The sequence below is a fragment of the Pogoniulus pusillus genome, chromosome 8 (genome assembly GCF_015220805.1).
Source record: "Pogoniulus pusillus isolate bPogPus1 chromosome 8, bPogPus1.pri, whole genome shotgun sequence".
Lineage (NCBI taxonomy): Eukaryota > Metazoa > Chordata > Aves > Piciformes > Lybiidae > Pogoniulus > Pogoniulus pusillus.
This window is the reverse complement of record NC_087271.1, coordinates 2,373,803-2,390,439: the sequence shown is the minus strand read 5'-3', so window position 1 is coordinate 2,390,439 and position 16,637 is coordinate 2,373,803. Positions and strand designations below refer to the sequence as shown.

The 16,637-nt window shown below is 48.0% G+C and overlaps 1 protein-coding gene across 2 annotated transcripts; it reads left to right on the top strand.

Moving 5' to 3' along the window:
• Window positions 1-300: 300 nt before the first annotated feature.
• Window positions 301-13,147, top strand: LOC135177266 (cytochrome P450 2J2-like). 2 transcript variants are annotated; one of them, XM_064146976.1, is made up of 9 exons: window positions 301-507; window positions 2,164-2,326; window positions 4,534-4,674; window positions 7,008-7,168; window positions 7,937-8,113; window positions 8,812-8,953; window positions 9,101-9,288; window positions 11,655-11,793; window positions 12,285-13,147. In XM_064146976.1, exons 1-9 carry the CDS (start codon window positions 301-303, stop codon window positions 12,461-12,463), a joined length of 1,497 nt encoding a protein of 498 aa, XP_064003046.1. In that variant the 3' UTR covers window positions 12,464-13,147. The 2 variants fall into 2 exon arrangements, with proteins under 2 accessions (XP_064003046.1, XP_064003047.1); XM_064146977.1 differs by having other exon boundaries at window positions 358-507; window positions 8,818-8,953.
• Window positions 13,148-16,637: the final 3,490 nt, after the last annotated feature.

Genomic DNA, 16,637 nt, shown 5'->3' with positions numbered 1-16,637 from the left:
AAGCAGGGAGTTGATAGAGATGTAAAGCTAAAGGTCTGCAAGGTTACTTTTCTTTTGGCCAAGTATTTTGAGGTTTTGGGGTTGCTTTTTGCTGTTTCAACTTAGTTGCTCAGCAGGTGGTCTCGCAGTAGCTGTGCATGAGAAAGCAGTTTGCTCATGGCTAGTCCTGTCCCCAGTAAGCTGTCATCATCCTAGCTTCTTTTGTTTTCTTTCCAGTCCTCTCTTGCTCCTGTTTTAGCAAATGTAACACCAGCCTCAGGTCCCTTCCTGGGATGAAGATCCATGGCCTTCTCAGCCAGGATGGAGCTTCAGCTTTGGCCTTATTTTGTTTCTGTCATGGAAAAACTGAATGGTTGGATGCTTTTGGTGGTTCTGGTCGTATTTCTTTTGATCATTGACCTTGTGAGAAAGAGACGACCCAGGAATTTCCCTCCAGGGCCACAGCTCTTTCCTCTGGTGGGAACTGTTGTGGACTTTAAGCAGCCCCTCCATCTTGCACTGCAGAAGGTAAGATCTCCATGGGCGTTTCTCCTACTAACAGTATTTTATGTCTTCAGTGGCTTTTTGCCACCAAATCTGCCAGGAAAGTGCAGCCTCTGAAGAACTACTATGTAATAGCTGTGTATGATAGATGACCCTCTTTGGTTTTGCCTCTTGCTGTCATCTCCTCTGCCGTGGGAGCAGAAAGGTCCAATGGCAAAGAAACATAGCGGAGAAAGAGCTACATGGTCCTCCTGATCAGGACCATTTTCTGCTGGGGCTCAGCAAGGGTTTGGAGGGGTTGAGCCAGGCTGAGGGATGAGTGGCAAGTGCTCTGTGAGAAATTAAGTGTTTGGGCTGTGAAAAGCCATCCTGGAAATTGTCTTGTCAGTGTATTTGCTCAGAGGCCAATGATCTGCCCCATTTCGTCTGAAAGAAACATTGAAGACCCTGAGGCTTATTTTAGATCCTTGTGTCACAGAAAGTGGTAGTGATTCCTCTGGAAAGGCATCCAGAGCTTTGACTCCCTCCAAAACCAATACAAGTGACATATTTCATACTTGTTGATCTAGGATAGGGTGTCCCTGCCCATGGCAGGGGGTTGGAACTAGATGATCCTTGTGGTCCCTTCCAGTGATTCTATGAAAAGTGGAAGGAGAAGTTCTGACTTGATGGTTGAAAATACCCTTTCTGCTGATTGTCTCTTGCCTCTACTTATAGAATCATAGCAGGGTTTAGGTTGGAAGTGACCTCAAAGATCAGACAGTTCTAACACCCTGCCATAGGCAGAGACAACTCCCACTAGAAAAGGATGCTCAAGGCCTCATCCAACCTGACCATGAACACCTCCAGGGAGGTTGTGGAGCACAGAATCACCCAATGCGACCAAAGATCACATTGAGAGATTCTGTGCTCCACAACCTCCCTGGGCAATCTGTGCCAGTGTCCCACCACCCTCACTGCAAAGAACCCTTTCCTAACATCTGCTTTGAATCTCCCCTCTGCCACTTCAAACCCATTGCCCCTCATCCTGTCCTTACAGGATCACCCTTTGCTCTTGTACATCAGGGAGTTAAACACTGCACAGGAGACACTGAAGCTAGCAAGGTCCATGCAAGGCAAATGGCTCTAATTTGGCCATAAGCACTCGGGCTTAAAATTAGAAGCAGATTTCTGACTATCAGCAGTTGCAGTCACTTTCTAAATGAGAGAGCTGGAGCAAGACACCACAGGTCTCTAGACACAGAGTTGATGAAAGGGATAATTTGTTGTGCTTTGCCCTCAGCAGCAAGGGCCTGGGTGTGGTGACCCAGCTGGTGCCTCCAGCTCTTGCTGTACCCTCGATGTGAAGAAGAGTGATGGAGCAGATGCTCATAGTTTACAAAGCAGGTAATGTCCTCATTACAAGTTAAATTGAGGTAACATTACCAGGTCCCACCTGATAACAAGTATAAGGAATCTCCCACACCATAGCTCTCTGGCATCTTTTTATGTCACTTCCAGTCTTCACAGAATAGTTTAGATTGGATGTGACCTGCAGACTTGGCTTTGGGATTTTCTTAAGTCACTTTACTTCAAGCAGGTCTAAACTCAAAGATAGATGCTGTTGCTCAAGGTCTTTTCCAAGTGAGCTTTCAACATCTCCACCTTCCTGCTCTCAGAGGGTGCTGTCCTCTCTTTCAGCTTACTGGTCGATATGGGAACATCTTCAGTGTGCAGTTTGGAAGCCTGACTTTTGTGGTAATCAATGGATACCAGATGGTGAGAGAAGCCCTCCTCCACCAGGCTGAAATATTTGCAGATCGGCCAAATATTCCACTCCTCCAAGAAATATTCCGAGGCTTTGGTAAGCACAGCTCCCAGGAGTGTCCTACATGTTTCATTCATTTGCAATGGTAAAAAATGAGTGAAACAGCTTAAATTCAGCCCTTGCTAACTGCACCCATAAAAACCTGCACAGTGCATGGCATGGGGAGAGGCAAAGCTGGTGAGGGGCCTGGAGCACAGCCCTCTGAGGAGAGGCTGAGGGAGCTGGGGGTGTGCAGCCTGCAGAAGAGGAGGCTCAAGGCAGAGCTCATTGCTGGCTACAACTACCTGAAGGGAGGTTGTAGCCAGGTGGGGTTGGGCTCTTCTCCCAGGAAACCAGCAACAGAAGAAGGGGACATAGTCTCAAGCTGTGCCAGTCTCAAGGTTCAGGCAGGATGTTAGGAGGAAGTTCCTGCCAGAGAGAGTGACTGGCATTGGAATGGGCTGCCCAGGGAGGAGGTGGAGTCACTGTGCCTGGAGGTGTTCAAGCAAAGCCTGGCTGGGGCACTTAGTGCCATGGTCTGGTGGATTGGACAGGGCTGGGTGCTAGGTTGGACTGCTTGAGATTGGAGGTCTCTTCCAACCTGGTTGATTCTGTTATTCGTTGCCTGAAGGGAAATCAGTCCTAATAACCTCACAGGTGCAATTTTTGGTTTAACCTCTCTAGGATATAGGGAAGATCACAGAATCACACAGAATTGAGAAAGTTGGATAAGACCTTTGAGATCATTGAGTCCAACCTATCACCCAACACTTTCTGAGTAACTAAACCATGGCACTAAGTGCCTCATCCAGTCTCCTTTTAACACCTCCAGGGATGATGACTCCACCTCCCCAGCCCATTCCAATGCAAATCACTCTTTCTGTCAGAACTTCTTCCTAATGTACAGCCTAAACCTGCCCTGGTACAGCATGAGACTATGTCCTCTTGCTCTTTGGGTGCCTGGCGGAAGAGACCAACCCCATCTGGCTACAACCTCCTTTCAGGTAGTTGTAGACAGCAATAAGGTCTCCCCTCAACCTCATCTTCCCCAGGCTGAACAACCTCCTCATCAACCAAACCCCTGCATGGCTGCTGCTCTCACTGCTTTCCAGCATGAAAAAGACGATGGGATCAAAGTCAGATCTTGATGAAAGAGGAGAAGTATACAATCATAGAATCAGTCAGGGTTGGAAGGGACCACAGGGATCAGCCAGTTCCAACCCCCCTGCCATGCCCAGCGACACCTTACCCTAGATCAGGCTGGACACAGCCTCATCCAGCCTGGCCTTAAACACCTCCAGGGATGGGGCCTCAACCACCTCCCTGGACAACCCATTCCAAGCTCTCACCATTCTCGTGCTGAAGAATTTCCTCCTTACGTCCAGGCTCAATCTCCCCACCTCCATTGCCTTTGCTCCATTCCCCCCTGTCCTGTCACTCCCTGAGAGCCTAAAAAGTCCCTCCCCAGCGTTTTTGTAGGTCTCCTTCAGATCCTGGAAGGCCACAAGAAGGTCACCTGGGAGCCTCCTCTTCTGCAGACTGCACAGACCCAACTCTTTCAGTCTGTCCACTCAGCAGAGCTGCTGCAGCCCTCTGAGCATCCTCATGGTCCTTCTCTGGACACACTCCAGCATCTCCACATCCCTCTTGTCATAGGGGCTCCAGAACTGGATGCAGTACTCCCTGTGGGGTCTCAGCAGAGCACAGTAGAGGGGGAGAATCCCCTCCCTGGCCCTGCTGGCCACACTTCTGCTGCTGCAGCCCAGGCTCTGCTTGGCTTTCTGGGCTGCAAGTGCACACTGCTGCTTCCTGTTGAGCTTCTCATCCAGCAGCACCCCCAAGTCCCTCTCCTCAGGGAAAAATTCAGCTGCTCAGTGATCTATACACTTGGAGAGTTTCCCCCATGGTTTTAATTTGTCCTTTTTCTCGCCCAGCTGCACGTAGCTGCCGAGCTGAGGTGCAGTGCTCCTGCCTGCAGCTCTGCCAGCAGCTTGATAGTACTTAGAGTATTTTGACTTGCACCTTTTTTTTTCCCCCAAGCAAAGTGACAAAGTAGCAGGTTAAAGCACATCCATACAGCCAGATCTTTAGCATGAGCCAATTACTCCTGAATTTTAATTCTCAGGCAAAGCTTTAGATTTTCCATGTCTGTGGGTTTGGGGTTTTTGTTTGCCATGAGTGGCCCTTTCCGAACCCAGAATCCTAATCCTGTGTGACTCAGAGGTGAGGTTTGTTCACTTGGGGTTTTCTTTTTCTACCTACAGGTCTGATATCATCAAATGGGCATGTATGGAGGCAACAGAGGAAGTTTACTGCAGCAACACTGAAAAGCATTTCTGCAAGTTTTGAGGAGAAAGTGCAAGAGGAGAGCCGGTACCTTGTGGAGACGGTTGAGGAGGAGAAAGGTAGGTGCTTAAGGTACCCTGCCCAGAGATTCCAGCTAAAGGAGCAACAAGCAATAAAACACTTGCTCTAGCCCAGCCCCTAACATGAGAAACATTTCTTCAATAGCTCAAATCTCACACTCCCAGACTGTGCCTTTTAGCACTTATTTTAGACCTCAGGACTTCTATTTTAGTGTGTTCTTATTCTCGTTAAGCAAAAGTAAACTAGGTGCCTATTAAATCTCTCATGTTTATGTGCCTCAGAAATCCCTCCTGTACTTTGAGAAGGAATAAATGTGGCAGGGGACTAGAACATGTCTTGTGAACAATGATGAGGCACTTGGAGTTTTTTTGCCTAGAGAAGAGAAGACTGAGGTGGGATCGTCTCAATGCCTATAAATAGAATCATAGAATCTGGGTGTCAGGGGGCCAGTCCTTTGTCTGTGGTGCTCAGCAGCACACAAGAGGTAATGAGCACAAACTTGAACATAGAAAGTTCCATCAAAACATGAGGAGGAATTTCTTTACTTTGAGGATGGTAGAACAGGCTGCCCAGAGAGATGGTAGAGTCTCCATCTCTGGAGTCATTCAAAACCTTCCTGGGCATTGTCCAGTGCAACCTGTTCTAGCTGAACCTGCTCTGAAGGGGAGGTTGGACTAGATGATCTCCAGAGGTCACTTCCAACCCTTAACATTGAATCATAGAATCAACCAGGTTGGAAGAGAACTCCAAGCTCAGCCAGTCCAACCTAGCACCCAGCCTTAGCCAATCAACCTGACCATGGCACCAAGTGCCCCAGCCAGGCTTTGCTTCAACACCTCCAGCCACAGCAACTCCACCACCTCCCTGGGCAGCCCATTCCAATGCCAATCACTCTTTCTGACAACAACTTCCTCCTAACATCCACCCTAGACCTCCCCTGGCACAGCTTGAGACTGTACCCCCTTGTTCTGTTGCTTGTTACCTGGGAGAAAAGACCAACTGTGGTTGGACCACCTGGCTACAACCTCCCTTCAGGTAGTTGTAGAGAGCAACTGAGCCTCCTCTTCTCCAGGCTGAGTGATTCTTGCATTGTCAGGCACGTAGACTGAGGGGCTGAGTTAACCTCTGCTTGTCCTTGGTTTTGCAGAGTATTTTAGAACTTGTTTAGTCAGGCTTTCCTTTTGTCTCCTGCACAGATGAAGCATGTGCCTTGCTCTTTTATGGTCCAGCTTTTAAGAACTGCCAGCACGATATTAGTAAGAATAATTTGTATGTTGGTACAGGGGTGAAGTTGCACTTCAGCTTTAAATAGAAGCAGATGGGGTTTAGCTAATTCTATGGAGCTATATATAGTAAACAAGAGAGATCTAAATAGGAATTGGGAAATTACATACTGAACTTGCTCCATTTTAATCGCTGGTGCGCTGAACAGGCCAAATACTTCACGTTGCCAATTGATTATAGTCCTTTATGCTCCTAATCAATAAACTAATTAAGCTGCTGGTTTGGGCCTTTCTTCCCATTAGTAATGACAAATAGTGATCATGTCCATCATTCTGATATCTGAGCACCAGCCCAGTTTAATTACTAAGAGATCAGCAGTCCTGTGCAGAGTGCCTTGCATTTCAAAGTGATGCTTCCCAGGATGTCGACAGCAGCTCAGGGCTGGGCTGGATTTGTTACTCGTAGTCTCTCCATATCATGGCAAGTAGCTCTCCAGGTTGCTTAAACATGTCCTAAGAGATGTTATGTTTGCTCAGTAATGCAGATGTGATGACTGTCATGTCATGCTTTGCTGTTATAGGGGCTGGTGTCTATGGGCTGTATGAGCTGGATTTTGCAGGAGGGCACAGAAACTTGCAGTCCTCTCCCCTCTATCTCACTTGATTTCTGTGTGGTCGATAGTTGGAGGCCAATGCAAGGGCATTGTTGCAGTGTGGTTAGTCCTGACCTCCCTGCCCTGAGATAAGCTTTGGGGCACCCTCTCCTGGTGCTTTAAATTGGCACCAGAAGCCTGTTGGAGCATGCAAAGTCAACAGCCATAGCACTGCCTGCTTCTGGGTGTTTTCTCTGGGATATAGTTCAAATCAAGCTTGGGCAGCTCTGTGCTAACACTGCTGTGTGTCAGCAGCTGGGTACAGGAAGAGAAGTCCTCAGAGAGAGGATGTCCTGGCCCAACCTCCAGTGGGATGCTGGAAATTAGGAAGGTGGCAGAGGCTGCAGGGTATGAAGTGAAGCTTTAGCATCTCTGTGGCTGAAAAATAGATGAGGTCTAACCCCAGGGTCACAACTATGACCTGGTACAGAGCAGGGCTTTGACTGAAACTCGGGAAGAAAAACAGAAAGCTGCCTTCTGTTTCCTTTCCTCCAGGACAACCATTTGACCCTCATTACAAGATTAACGGCGCTGTTTCCAACATCATCTGCTCCCTAACTTTTGGGAACCGCTTTGACTACCATGACAGCTGCTTCCAGGAACTGCTGCACTCGCTGGCCGAAACGCTGCTGCTCATGGGAAGCTTCTGGGGCCAGGTAAAGACACTTGGATGCTTTTCTCGCTTCAGGTGCCCTAAGTGTGCACAACCTGGAGCTGCAGCCTGCTTTCCTCTGCAGAAAAAGAGTCGTGTCAGAGAGGAAATGGCCCTGAGCATTGTTTTACACGAGCCTGGGTTTATACACCACATCTGTCAGGAAAGCAAGGAGCAAGTGAAAGTTACCGAGGCACATGGGCAAACAACACTACAGGATTGGAAACACAAAATGTCCTAACCAGAGAACAATGGAGAAGCACTGAAGAGAGCCATGGGTGTACAAAACCAGTCAGTAACACTCTGAAAATTCCCCTTCTGCTCTCCCCACCTTTCCCAACCAGTTTCTCACATAGAATCATACTTTTTATTGACGACAAAGCTCTCTGAGAGTCCAGGCTAAAAGCAAAAGAGGTGCACCTGAGGACACAGCTCCTGCACGGCCACACACCCCTGGGCAGACCTGCCCTCCAGCCTCTCCATGCGCAGCAGCACTAAGGGCCTCCTCTGTATCCACCCTGGTTTCTGGCCACTTTAGCTCGGGGCACAGCTTTGGCCACCCACTATCAGACATATCAGCAGAAAATATCTGCTTGAGTCTTATCTTCTTTGTTGTAATTCTCGTCTGTGTAACTAAACTGACCTTTGTAGCAGACCTGATACTTTTCCTAGTAGCAAGCAGAGATAATAAAGTATGCAGACCTCTCAACTATCACCCCTGCTATTTTCTAACTCAAGAAATGCCCTTCTGCTCTGTTTGGTTTCTCACCAGCTATATAATGCTTTCCCTCTCATAATGAGGTGGCTGCCAGGACCCTATAGGAAAATCTTCAGGCACTGGGAGAAACTCGAGCGTTTTGTGAAGGGAGTGATTGCAAAGCACAAGGAGGATCTGGAGCAGTCTGAGGCAGGAGACTATATTGACTGTTACCTGAAGGAGATAGAAAAGGTAAGAGGGAAATACCTAAAGCCACCTAAATCTTAATCCACAAGATGAGAACACAAGACTCGAGGTCGTTTTGTTAGAGCAGCTTTGGTCTCCTCTGTAGCCACCTCCCTGCTGCCTCTTTCAACTCATAGAATCAACCAGGTTGAAAAAGACCTCCACGACCATCCAGTCCAACCTATCACCTTGCCCTGTCCACTCAAACAGACCATGGCACTAAGTGCCTCATTCAGGGATGACAACTCTACCACCTCCCTGGGCAGCCCATTCCCATGGCAAATCACTTTTGAGCAACAGTAAGAGTCTGATCATTTAGAAAACACTGAGATTGATTGTAATTGTTTTTGTCACTTCAAAGTATTTATGCTTTGTCATCTTCCATTTGTTATTCTGTCACATGGCCGAAGAGATCTCTTGGGGAATGTGTCCATGCTTCTCTGAGAGCTCACAGGCCTGTGCTTTTTCACATCTGAAAATGCTCCCTGCTTTCAGAAGTCACTCCATGGCAAACACAGTGTTTTTCAAAGCAGGCCACAGGGCTTCAAATTCAGTGAAATTAAGAGGTAGCCATTTCCAAGTCCAGGAGTTGTGATAATGAACTTGCAGCATAACTTGAGCTATGTACAGGTGATTTTAGTTTGGGGTTTTGAAACTACGTCCTCCTTATGAAGAGTTTTCATGGTCGTGTCTTTCTCCTCAAGTCTAAGGATGACTCCAGCTCATGTTTCCATGAGGAAAACCTGCTGTGCACCACCCTGGACCTCTTCCTAACCGGCACTGAGACAACAGCAACCGCCATCCGCTGGGCTCTGCTCTACATGGCCGCGTACCCCCACATCCAGGGTACGGCCATCGGCAGGTCCTTCGCTTATCTCACACCCAGATAAGTGAAACTCAGAACACAGAGTTCATTTCCAGCTCTGGCACACGCTGGCCGTGCCTGTATCCCAGCTGAAGGCAGATCTTTTCATTGCTTTCTGCTCTCTGCAGAGAAAGTGCAGCTGGAAATCGATGCGGTGATCGGCCAGTCCCGCCAGCCCGCGGTGGCCGACAAGGAGAGCATGCCCTACACCAGCGCAGTGCTGAGCGAGGTGCTGCGGATGGGCAACATCGTGCCGCTGGGAGTGCCCAGGATGTCCACCAGCGACACCACCTTGGCTGGCTTCCACCTGCCTAAGGTACGTGAGGGCCACCACCAGTCTGTCCCTCGTGGTCTAAGTCCCGGATCTCACCTGGAGAGGACCCAGCCAGTAGGATCTTCACAGAATGTCAGGGGCTGGAAGGGACCTTGAAAGCTCATTCAGTGCAACCCTGCTGGCAAAGCAGGATCTCCTACACCAGATCACACAGGAACACATCCAGGTGGGGTTTGAATATCTCCAGAGAGAGAGACTCCACAACTCGCCCTGGACAGCCTGTTCCAGTGCTCTGTCACCCTCATAGGGTTTACACAAAACCTACAGGAAGGCTGGGGAAGGACTATTGACAAAGTCTTGTAATGGCAGGACGAGGGGGAATGGGTTTAAAGTGGCAGAGGGGAGATTCAAACTAGATGTTAGGAAAGAGTTCTTTGCAGTGAGGGTGGTGAGACACTGGCACAGGTTGCCCAGGGTGGTTGTGGAGCACAGAAGCACCCAATGTGATCGAAGATCGAAGATCACATTGGGTGCTTCTGTGCTCCACAACCACCCTGGAGGTGTTCAAGGCCAGGTTGGATGAGGCCTTGAGCAACCTGTTCTACTGGGAGTTTTCCCTGCCTATGTCAGGAGGTTGGAACTGGATGATCTTTAAGGTCCCTTCCAACCTAAACCATTCTATGATTAATTCTGTGAAACTTCCTACACCTTAACTTCCACCCATTGCCCCTTGTCCTGTCAAATCCTATCCTGGGGAGATAGCACAGAACTATATAGACAATACAAAGACCTCCTGCTGGTCACTGTTATGGCTCTCACCTCCTTATTGAGTAGAATTGTGAGATCCTATAGTATTGGTCATAACTTTAAACTCTATGCCTTAAATTTTATGAAAGATGCTTTCCATGTGTTGTGGGAATGAAGAGCCAAGAAACACAGGAAAGCAAACAGTTTGGGTTTGGTAATTCCACAGAGAATTCAAAATGATCTGTTTAAAGTAGCACTTGATAAAAGCCAGGCAACAGGTACTGATGTGTGCACACTGTTCTGCAATTAGGAAAACAAAGATGAGCTTTAGGTATGACTATTTCTTCCTGGCATGTAAGTATCATCATTTTTCCAGGTATATGACTGGGAACATCAAGGGAAATGAAAATAAAAGATCTGGGCAACTTGCTCCTCACTTAGTAGAATATTTCCCATTTCCTGATGGAAGATGTGGAAATAAATCAGGCTATTAAAAAAAAATACAAGTAAAAAGACAATTAAAAAGTTCTGGATTAAACTTAATATATATATATAAAGTGCTGCAAATTCCTATGGGAGCACAGCATAAGCACTTCAAAGTTGGTTTATGTTGACATCAGTGACAGCAGCACAAGGAACAGATCAATGCTGTGTTGATAGAGAGAGAGGCACAAAGAAGTGAGCAATCCTGTAGGCTTTTACCCTCATTTCATTACATAGCTTAGGAAAAAAAATTGCTCTTAAAAATATAATAATAATAAGTATTAGTATATTTATTAGTATGCTTTTTATGATGATTTTATAATTAATATAATTAGGTTTTAATTTTATATATTTTATATTTTTTAATTACTATAATTCTGGTTTTATGAATTTGTTTTTATCATTATAATAATCTTGGTTTATAAATATAACAGAATTCTTGTTGTTCTTATTGTTATTATTATTTTACATTATATTACATCATATTATATCATATTATATTATATTCATAGAATCAAGCAGGTTGGAAGAGACCTCCAGGCTCAGCCAGTCCAACCTAGCACCTAGCCCTGTCCAATCAACCAGACCATGGCACTAAGTGCCTCAGCCGGGATTTTTTTTAAACACATAAGAGTGATTTGCTATTGGAATGGGCTGCCCAGGGAGGTGGTGGAGTTGCCATCCCTGGAGGTGTTAAGGGGTTTGTACACCAAAGAGTGATTTGCCATTGGAATGGGCTGCTCAGGGAGGTGGTGGAGTTGCCATCCCTGGAGGTGTTAAGGCTTTTGTACACCTAAGAATGACTTGCCATTGGAATGGGCTGCCCAGGGAGGTGATGGAGTTGCCATCCCTGGAGGTGTTAAGGGGTTTGTACACCAAAGAGTGATTTGCCATTGGAATGGGCTGCTCAGGGAGGTGATGGAGTTGCCATCGCTGGAGGTGCTCAAGAAGAGACTGGATGAGGCACTTAGTGCCATGATCTAGTTGATCAGATAGGGCTGGGTGCTAGGTTGGACTGGATGATCTTGGAGGTCTCTTCCAACCTGCTTGACTCTATGATTCTATTTTATCTGTATGAGTAGTTTACGTTGTGTGGAGCAGAGGTCACAACAAACTCGTGTGACAACACACCGGCTCTTCTCCATCATCTAATCCCCTGTTTTCTCCACCTCTTGCAGGGTACCACCCTGATGACCAGCCTGACTTCAATCATGTTTGACAAAAATGTGTGGGAGACTCCAGACACCTTTAATCCTGAGCATTTCCTGGAAAACGGCCAGTACAGGAGGCGGGAAGCTTTTCTGCCCTTCTCTGCAGGTAGGCTGATGGAGGTGGGGAGAGGATTTTCCTTGTCAAGATGCCTGTAATTTTGGTTTTTCTTTTTAATCTCCCAAAAAATGCCTTCTCCAGAGCAGAGAGAGGGTACTGCTCCTTGTCCAGTTCTCAGCCCATCCCCACGGTGACAAATCCCAGCAATCTCTGACTGCTCAGAGCAGGAGGGAGATCAATTTGTTATCCCAGGGTGACAAAATTCCGCTTTTCCCTCTTGTGCAAGCTGCATAAAAGGGCTTTCCCCTACCCCCCCCCCCAAGTTTCCTCTCTTGGTCTTTCCGAGCAGCCGTCGCTGTTTGCTCAGCAGTAAACTTCTGGGGAAGGTTTGTGCAAAATGTGTGGGTGAACATTGCCACCTAACCTTTCGAGGAAGAAAAGCTCCTGCAGCCTCTGCACGGCAGCGCCAGCGAGCGCAGACCGAGTGGTGCTTGAAGCTCGTTCTGCACCCGCTGGGGTCCTTTCTGTTCCTTTTCCAGGCAAGCGGGCTTGTCCCGGGGAGCAGCTTGCCAGGACCGAGCTCTTCATCTTCTTCACAGCCCTCCTGCAGAAGTTCACCTTCCAGCCACCGGCAAATGCCACACTGACCTTCGCCTTCACGCTCAGCCTCACTCGCTGCCCCAAGCCCTTCCAGATCTGTGCGCTGCCCCGTGACTGAAGTTGGTGTGGTGCCACCTTATGCCCCCCCAACCCTGCTTCAGCCTTTCACCAACTGGAAAGTGTCCCTTCTCCCTTCCACCCCATAAATTCTGAGCTGAATCGATGGGCCATGGACACCTAGCACCCACCAACATGACAGTGGCAGTGGGAAGGGCAGGAGGGCCACATCCTGCACAGTGCACCTAAGACAACACTTGTGGCTCTTCCCTTCACCTCCTGCCCATCCCCCCCTCTATCAGTTGGACAAAAAAGCATGAATTTACAGAATCACTGAACAGTGGGGGTTGGAAGGGACCTCTGAAGATCATCTAGTTCAAATCATAGAATCATAGAATAGTTTGGGTTGGAAGAGACCTTAAAGATCATCTAGGTCCAACTCCTCTGCCATGGGCAGGGATATCTTCCACTAGATCACACTGCTCAAAGCCTCATCCAGTCTGGCTTTGAACATCTCTGGAGAGGGGACATCTACAACCTCCTTGGTGAGATGCTGGAACAGGCTACTCACCCATACTGTAGAGAATGAATAACTCAAATTTGTTTGCTGAGAGGACAGCCTTAATTTTTGTGTTGGGCATCTCTTGTACCTGACTGCTATCAGCTCTGCAGGCATGAAATTTGGGGTTAATATCCAGAACTGGAAGTGTTTGTTAACTGTTAAATTATATCAAAAATCATAGATCTTGTGGTTTAGCTCTCATCCAGTGCAAGGCTTTGTAGTCTTTTCTTTGAATGCTTTTCTTTCCCTCCTGGCCTTGTCATTCTTGCTCCCAAGAGAGGTGGTCCTACCACAGCTTAATTCCCTGCTAAAGTACAACCACCTACAGTAAACCACACAGGAGCCTTATCATTTCATTTCCACCACTTGCAACTCCCAGGAAGATGCCTGCCACCTTCAAAACCATCGACACAGTTGGGTCCCATGGGAGTTGTGTCTGCCACGCAGGACCCATTTAGCAACCCCAAATCCCAATGCTGCAGCTCCCTAAATGGCCCCAGGCCACATTTTCTGCAGTGTCCCTGGTCTGTGGCCTTGGACATACAAACTCTGGGCTCGTTCTTCAGTACCAATTTAGATTTCCAGGTGGCCACAGCCAATCCTGAGCCTCAGATGGGCTTGATCTCAACGTGGTGTATGCTCCCTCACCACCATGTTGCTGCTTTGTGATGGAAAATATCTGAGCAGAGGTTTGTGCAGCTGCAGCACACATTGTGTTTTGGTTTTTATCAACAAATCACACAACAGTTTTGGTTGGAAGACACCTTTAAGATCATCAAGTCTGACCATTAGCCCAGCACTGCCAAGTCAACACTAATCCATGTCCTTCAGCACCACAACTACACATCTTTTAAATCTCTCCAGGGACAGTGACTCCACCATTCCCCTGGGCAGCCTCTTCCAGGGCTTGAACACTCTTTTGGGGAAGAAGTTTTTCCTACTATCCAACTTAATCTCAGCTGGTGCAACCTGAGGCGTTTCCCCTTGTCCTTTCTCTTGCTACTTGGGAGAAAGACTTGGTTCATGAGAGGAAAAGCTGCAAAAAAAATTAATTGTGAGGGATGAGCCAGGGGCAGTTAAACTGAGGCTCAGGAGAGTGAGAAGCAGCAGAGAGTGTCAGAAGGGTCATGCCCACAGTGGTTCGCCACTGGCTGTCAGACAGGGAATGTCCGTGTGGAGGCTTTGTGGACTGAAGTCACAAGCTCACAGCTTCCCCTCTGTGTCTGACACAACAGGCACGTCCATAGCATGGGCCTGGAGGAGGGGGATGAGGGGCATGGCACCCTTTGTGGTGGAGACACTGCTTCTGCCCACACTGGGGATCTCTTTGGAAAGCAGTTTGTGAAACGTGCAACTTACAGAGAGGTTTTCCACTGATGCTACCGAGCAGTCACACTTAGAAGTGGTTTTGTCTGGAACAGAGTCACGGCAAAGATTGGAGATTTTCCCTCTTTCACTTTCTTCTCACCTTCTTTTCAGTGACTTTTCAGTGGGCACTCACGTAGGATACCAGGGAGAATAGGATTAAACCCAGCTTCCTTTGCAGTGGCTTTAGGCTCCATCTCCGGCAGCAATGCCTTCTGCTGTTAGAACGCAATCACCATGCAGTGGCAGATTTATGCCGCATGGGAGAGTTCTCTGCACATCACATCCCTGCCACAGTGGGCACACCGGGATTTAGCCTGGGAGTTGTCCTTCTAACTGATCACTTTAATCCTATTGCATTTTTAATTAATATTTCACTGGTCCAGGCTCCCACAGTGGGGCTTTTTTTCCTTTCTTTCATTTTCCTTCCTCTCCTTTCTTTCTAAAAGAGAAAACATAAAAGACCTGCAGAAATTTCTTCACCTATGAAGTGTTCATTTAGTACTAGGCACTGTTTTTTCTCCATTTTTCTATTCATTCTGGTGCCACTGTGACCTCTGACAAACCTGGTGGCCTTCTATGAACAGGTCACAAGATTAACAGGGATGTGGAGATGCTGGAAGTGTGTCCAGAGAAGGGCCATGAGGATGCTCAGAGGGCTGCAGCAGCTCTGCTGTGAGCACAGACTGAAAGAGTTGGGGCTGTGCAGGCTGGAGAAGAGGAGGCTCCCAGGTGACCTCCTTGTGGCCTTCCAGCATCTGAAGGGAGCTACAAAAAAGCTGGGGAGGGACTTTTTAGGCTCTCAGGGAGTGACAGGACTGGGGGGAATGGAGCAAAGATGGAGGTGGGGAGAGTGAGGCTGGAGGTGAGGAGGAAGTTGTTGAGCATGAGAGTGGAGAGAGGCTGGAATGGGTTGCCCAGGGAGATGGTTGAGGCCACATGGCTGGAGGTGTTTAAGGCCAGGCTGGATGAGGCTGTGTGCAGCCTGCTCCTAGGGTAGAGTGTCCCTGGGCATGGCAGGGGGGCTGGAACTAGATGATCCTTGTGGTCCCATCCAACCCTGATTCTATGATCCTGTGTGGTTACAGTTCATATTACTTGTACTGGCTTAGTAAACAAATGTTGATCTCTTTCATCTTCCATTTTAGACTTCCCTTTCCCTGTTACTTCCCTCATCATGGAGAACAAAACAATTTATCATCTTCTCTCTCTTTCATTTTGTGTATGTTTTTCATCTTGTTGGTTGGTTTATAAGAACTTGGGATGAAAATACCCCAAGACATTCAATTTTGGGATGTCATTATTCCCTATCATAAAGACAGGAGGAAAGAATGTGTTTTAGTGTTAGGTGGACCATTGCCTAGAAGTGAAGTGGAACATGTGCATCTCCACAGACTCATGCCTACATCTGCTTAAAAGGCCAGGGGTTAAATGTTAGAAAACATTTTTTTTTTCCCTTAAATTCCACAATGTAGCAGCAGTTTAAGTCTTTGAGTTACTCAAGTGTAAAGGTGATGCAGCAGCTTTGCTTTTGCGCACCTGGCATTGCTTCAGCAGCTGTTACGTCTCTGTGCCTTGTCTTTGGTACTGGGCCATTCCAATGGCTACAAATAACCAATGTCCCCAGAACAGATCAAATGAACCAAAATCATCCCCAAGACCACAACTTGGCAGCTGATGACTGCAGCTGCATCAGGTCCACTTGGTGCAACAGCAAAGGGCTGCTGCAGAGACCCCTGCTTCTTTCAGGGGAAAACACAAGACACAGGTGAAAATTCAGCGTGGGGTGCGTGCATCATCAGCTCCCTGCCCCACAACTACTCTTAGATGGGAAAGCTCGCCCCAGGCTCTTACCTGCTACCACTGAAGTGCCACAGCATGATGAGCACCTGCCTCAGCTCTGGGCACTGCTCCAGCAGAAGCAATGCGCTCGAAGTCCTAAACCACTGAAAAGGAAAGGCAGAAGGCTTGGGGCAGAGCCAACAACATGGCCGGGTCAGGTTGCTGTGCTTGCACTCGTCCAGCAGAGATCAGACAAATACAGTTCTTACAAACGGCTCCAGAGCCTGGGTGGCTGTTGGCTTAAAGCCCACACCGCCCTGACACCTCGGCCAGTCAGATGCTTGCTGAAAGGGTTGCACAACTCTCTGGGCTGTCCCCGCTGGAGCTCAGCAGGGAGCAGGGAAGGAGCTTCTGCGGAGCAGCAAAGCGCAAGGTGCTCGCAGCGCCTCCTGCACCCTGAAGCTGGCAGCAGGACCTGGCACGGTGAGGCCCCCCGCGGGGAGGAGGCAGCAGAGCTGCCACTGAG

Coding starts and splice junctions, on each gene's coding strand:
- LOC135177266 (XM_064146976.1), top strand. CDS start 301: ATGGAGCTTCAGCTTTGGCCTTATTTTGTTTCTGTCATGGAAAAACTG. Junction 9,289..11,654: donor CTGGCTTCCACCTGCCTAAG/GTACGTGAGGGC, acceptor CACCTCTTGCAG/GGTACCACCCTGATGACCAG. Junction 11,794..12,284: donor TTTTCTGCCCTTCTCTGCAG/GTAGGCTGATGG, acceptor TTCCTTTTCCAG/GCAAGCGGGCTTGTCCCGGG.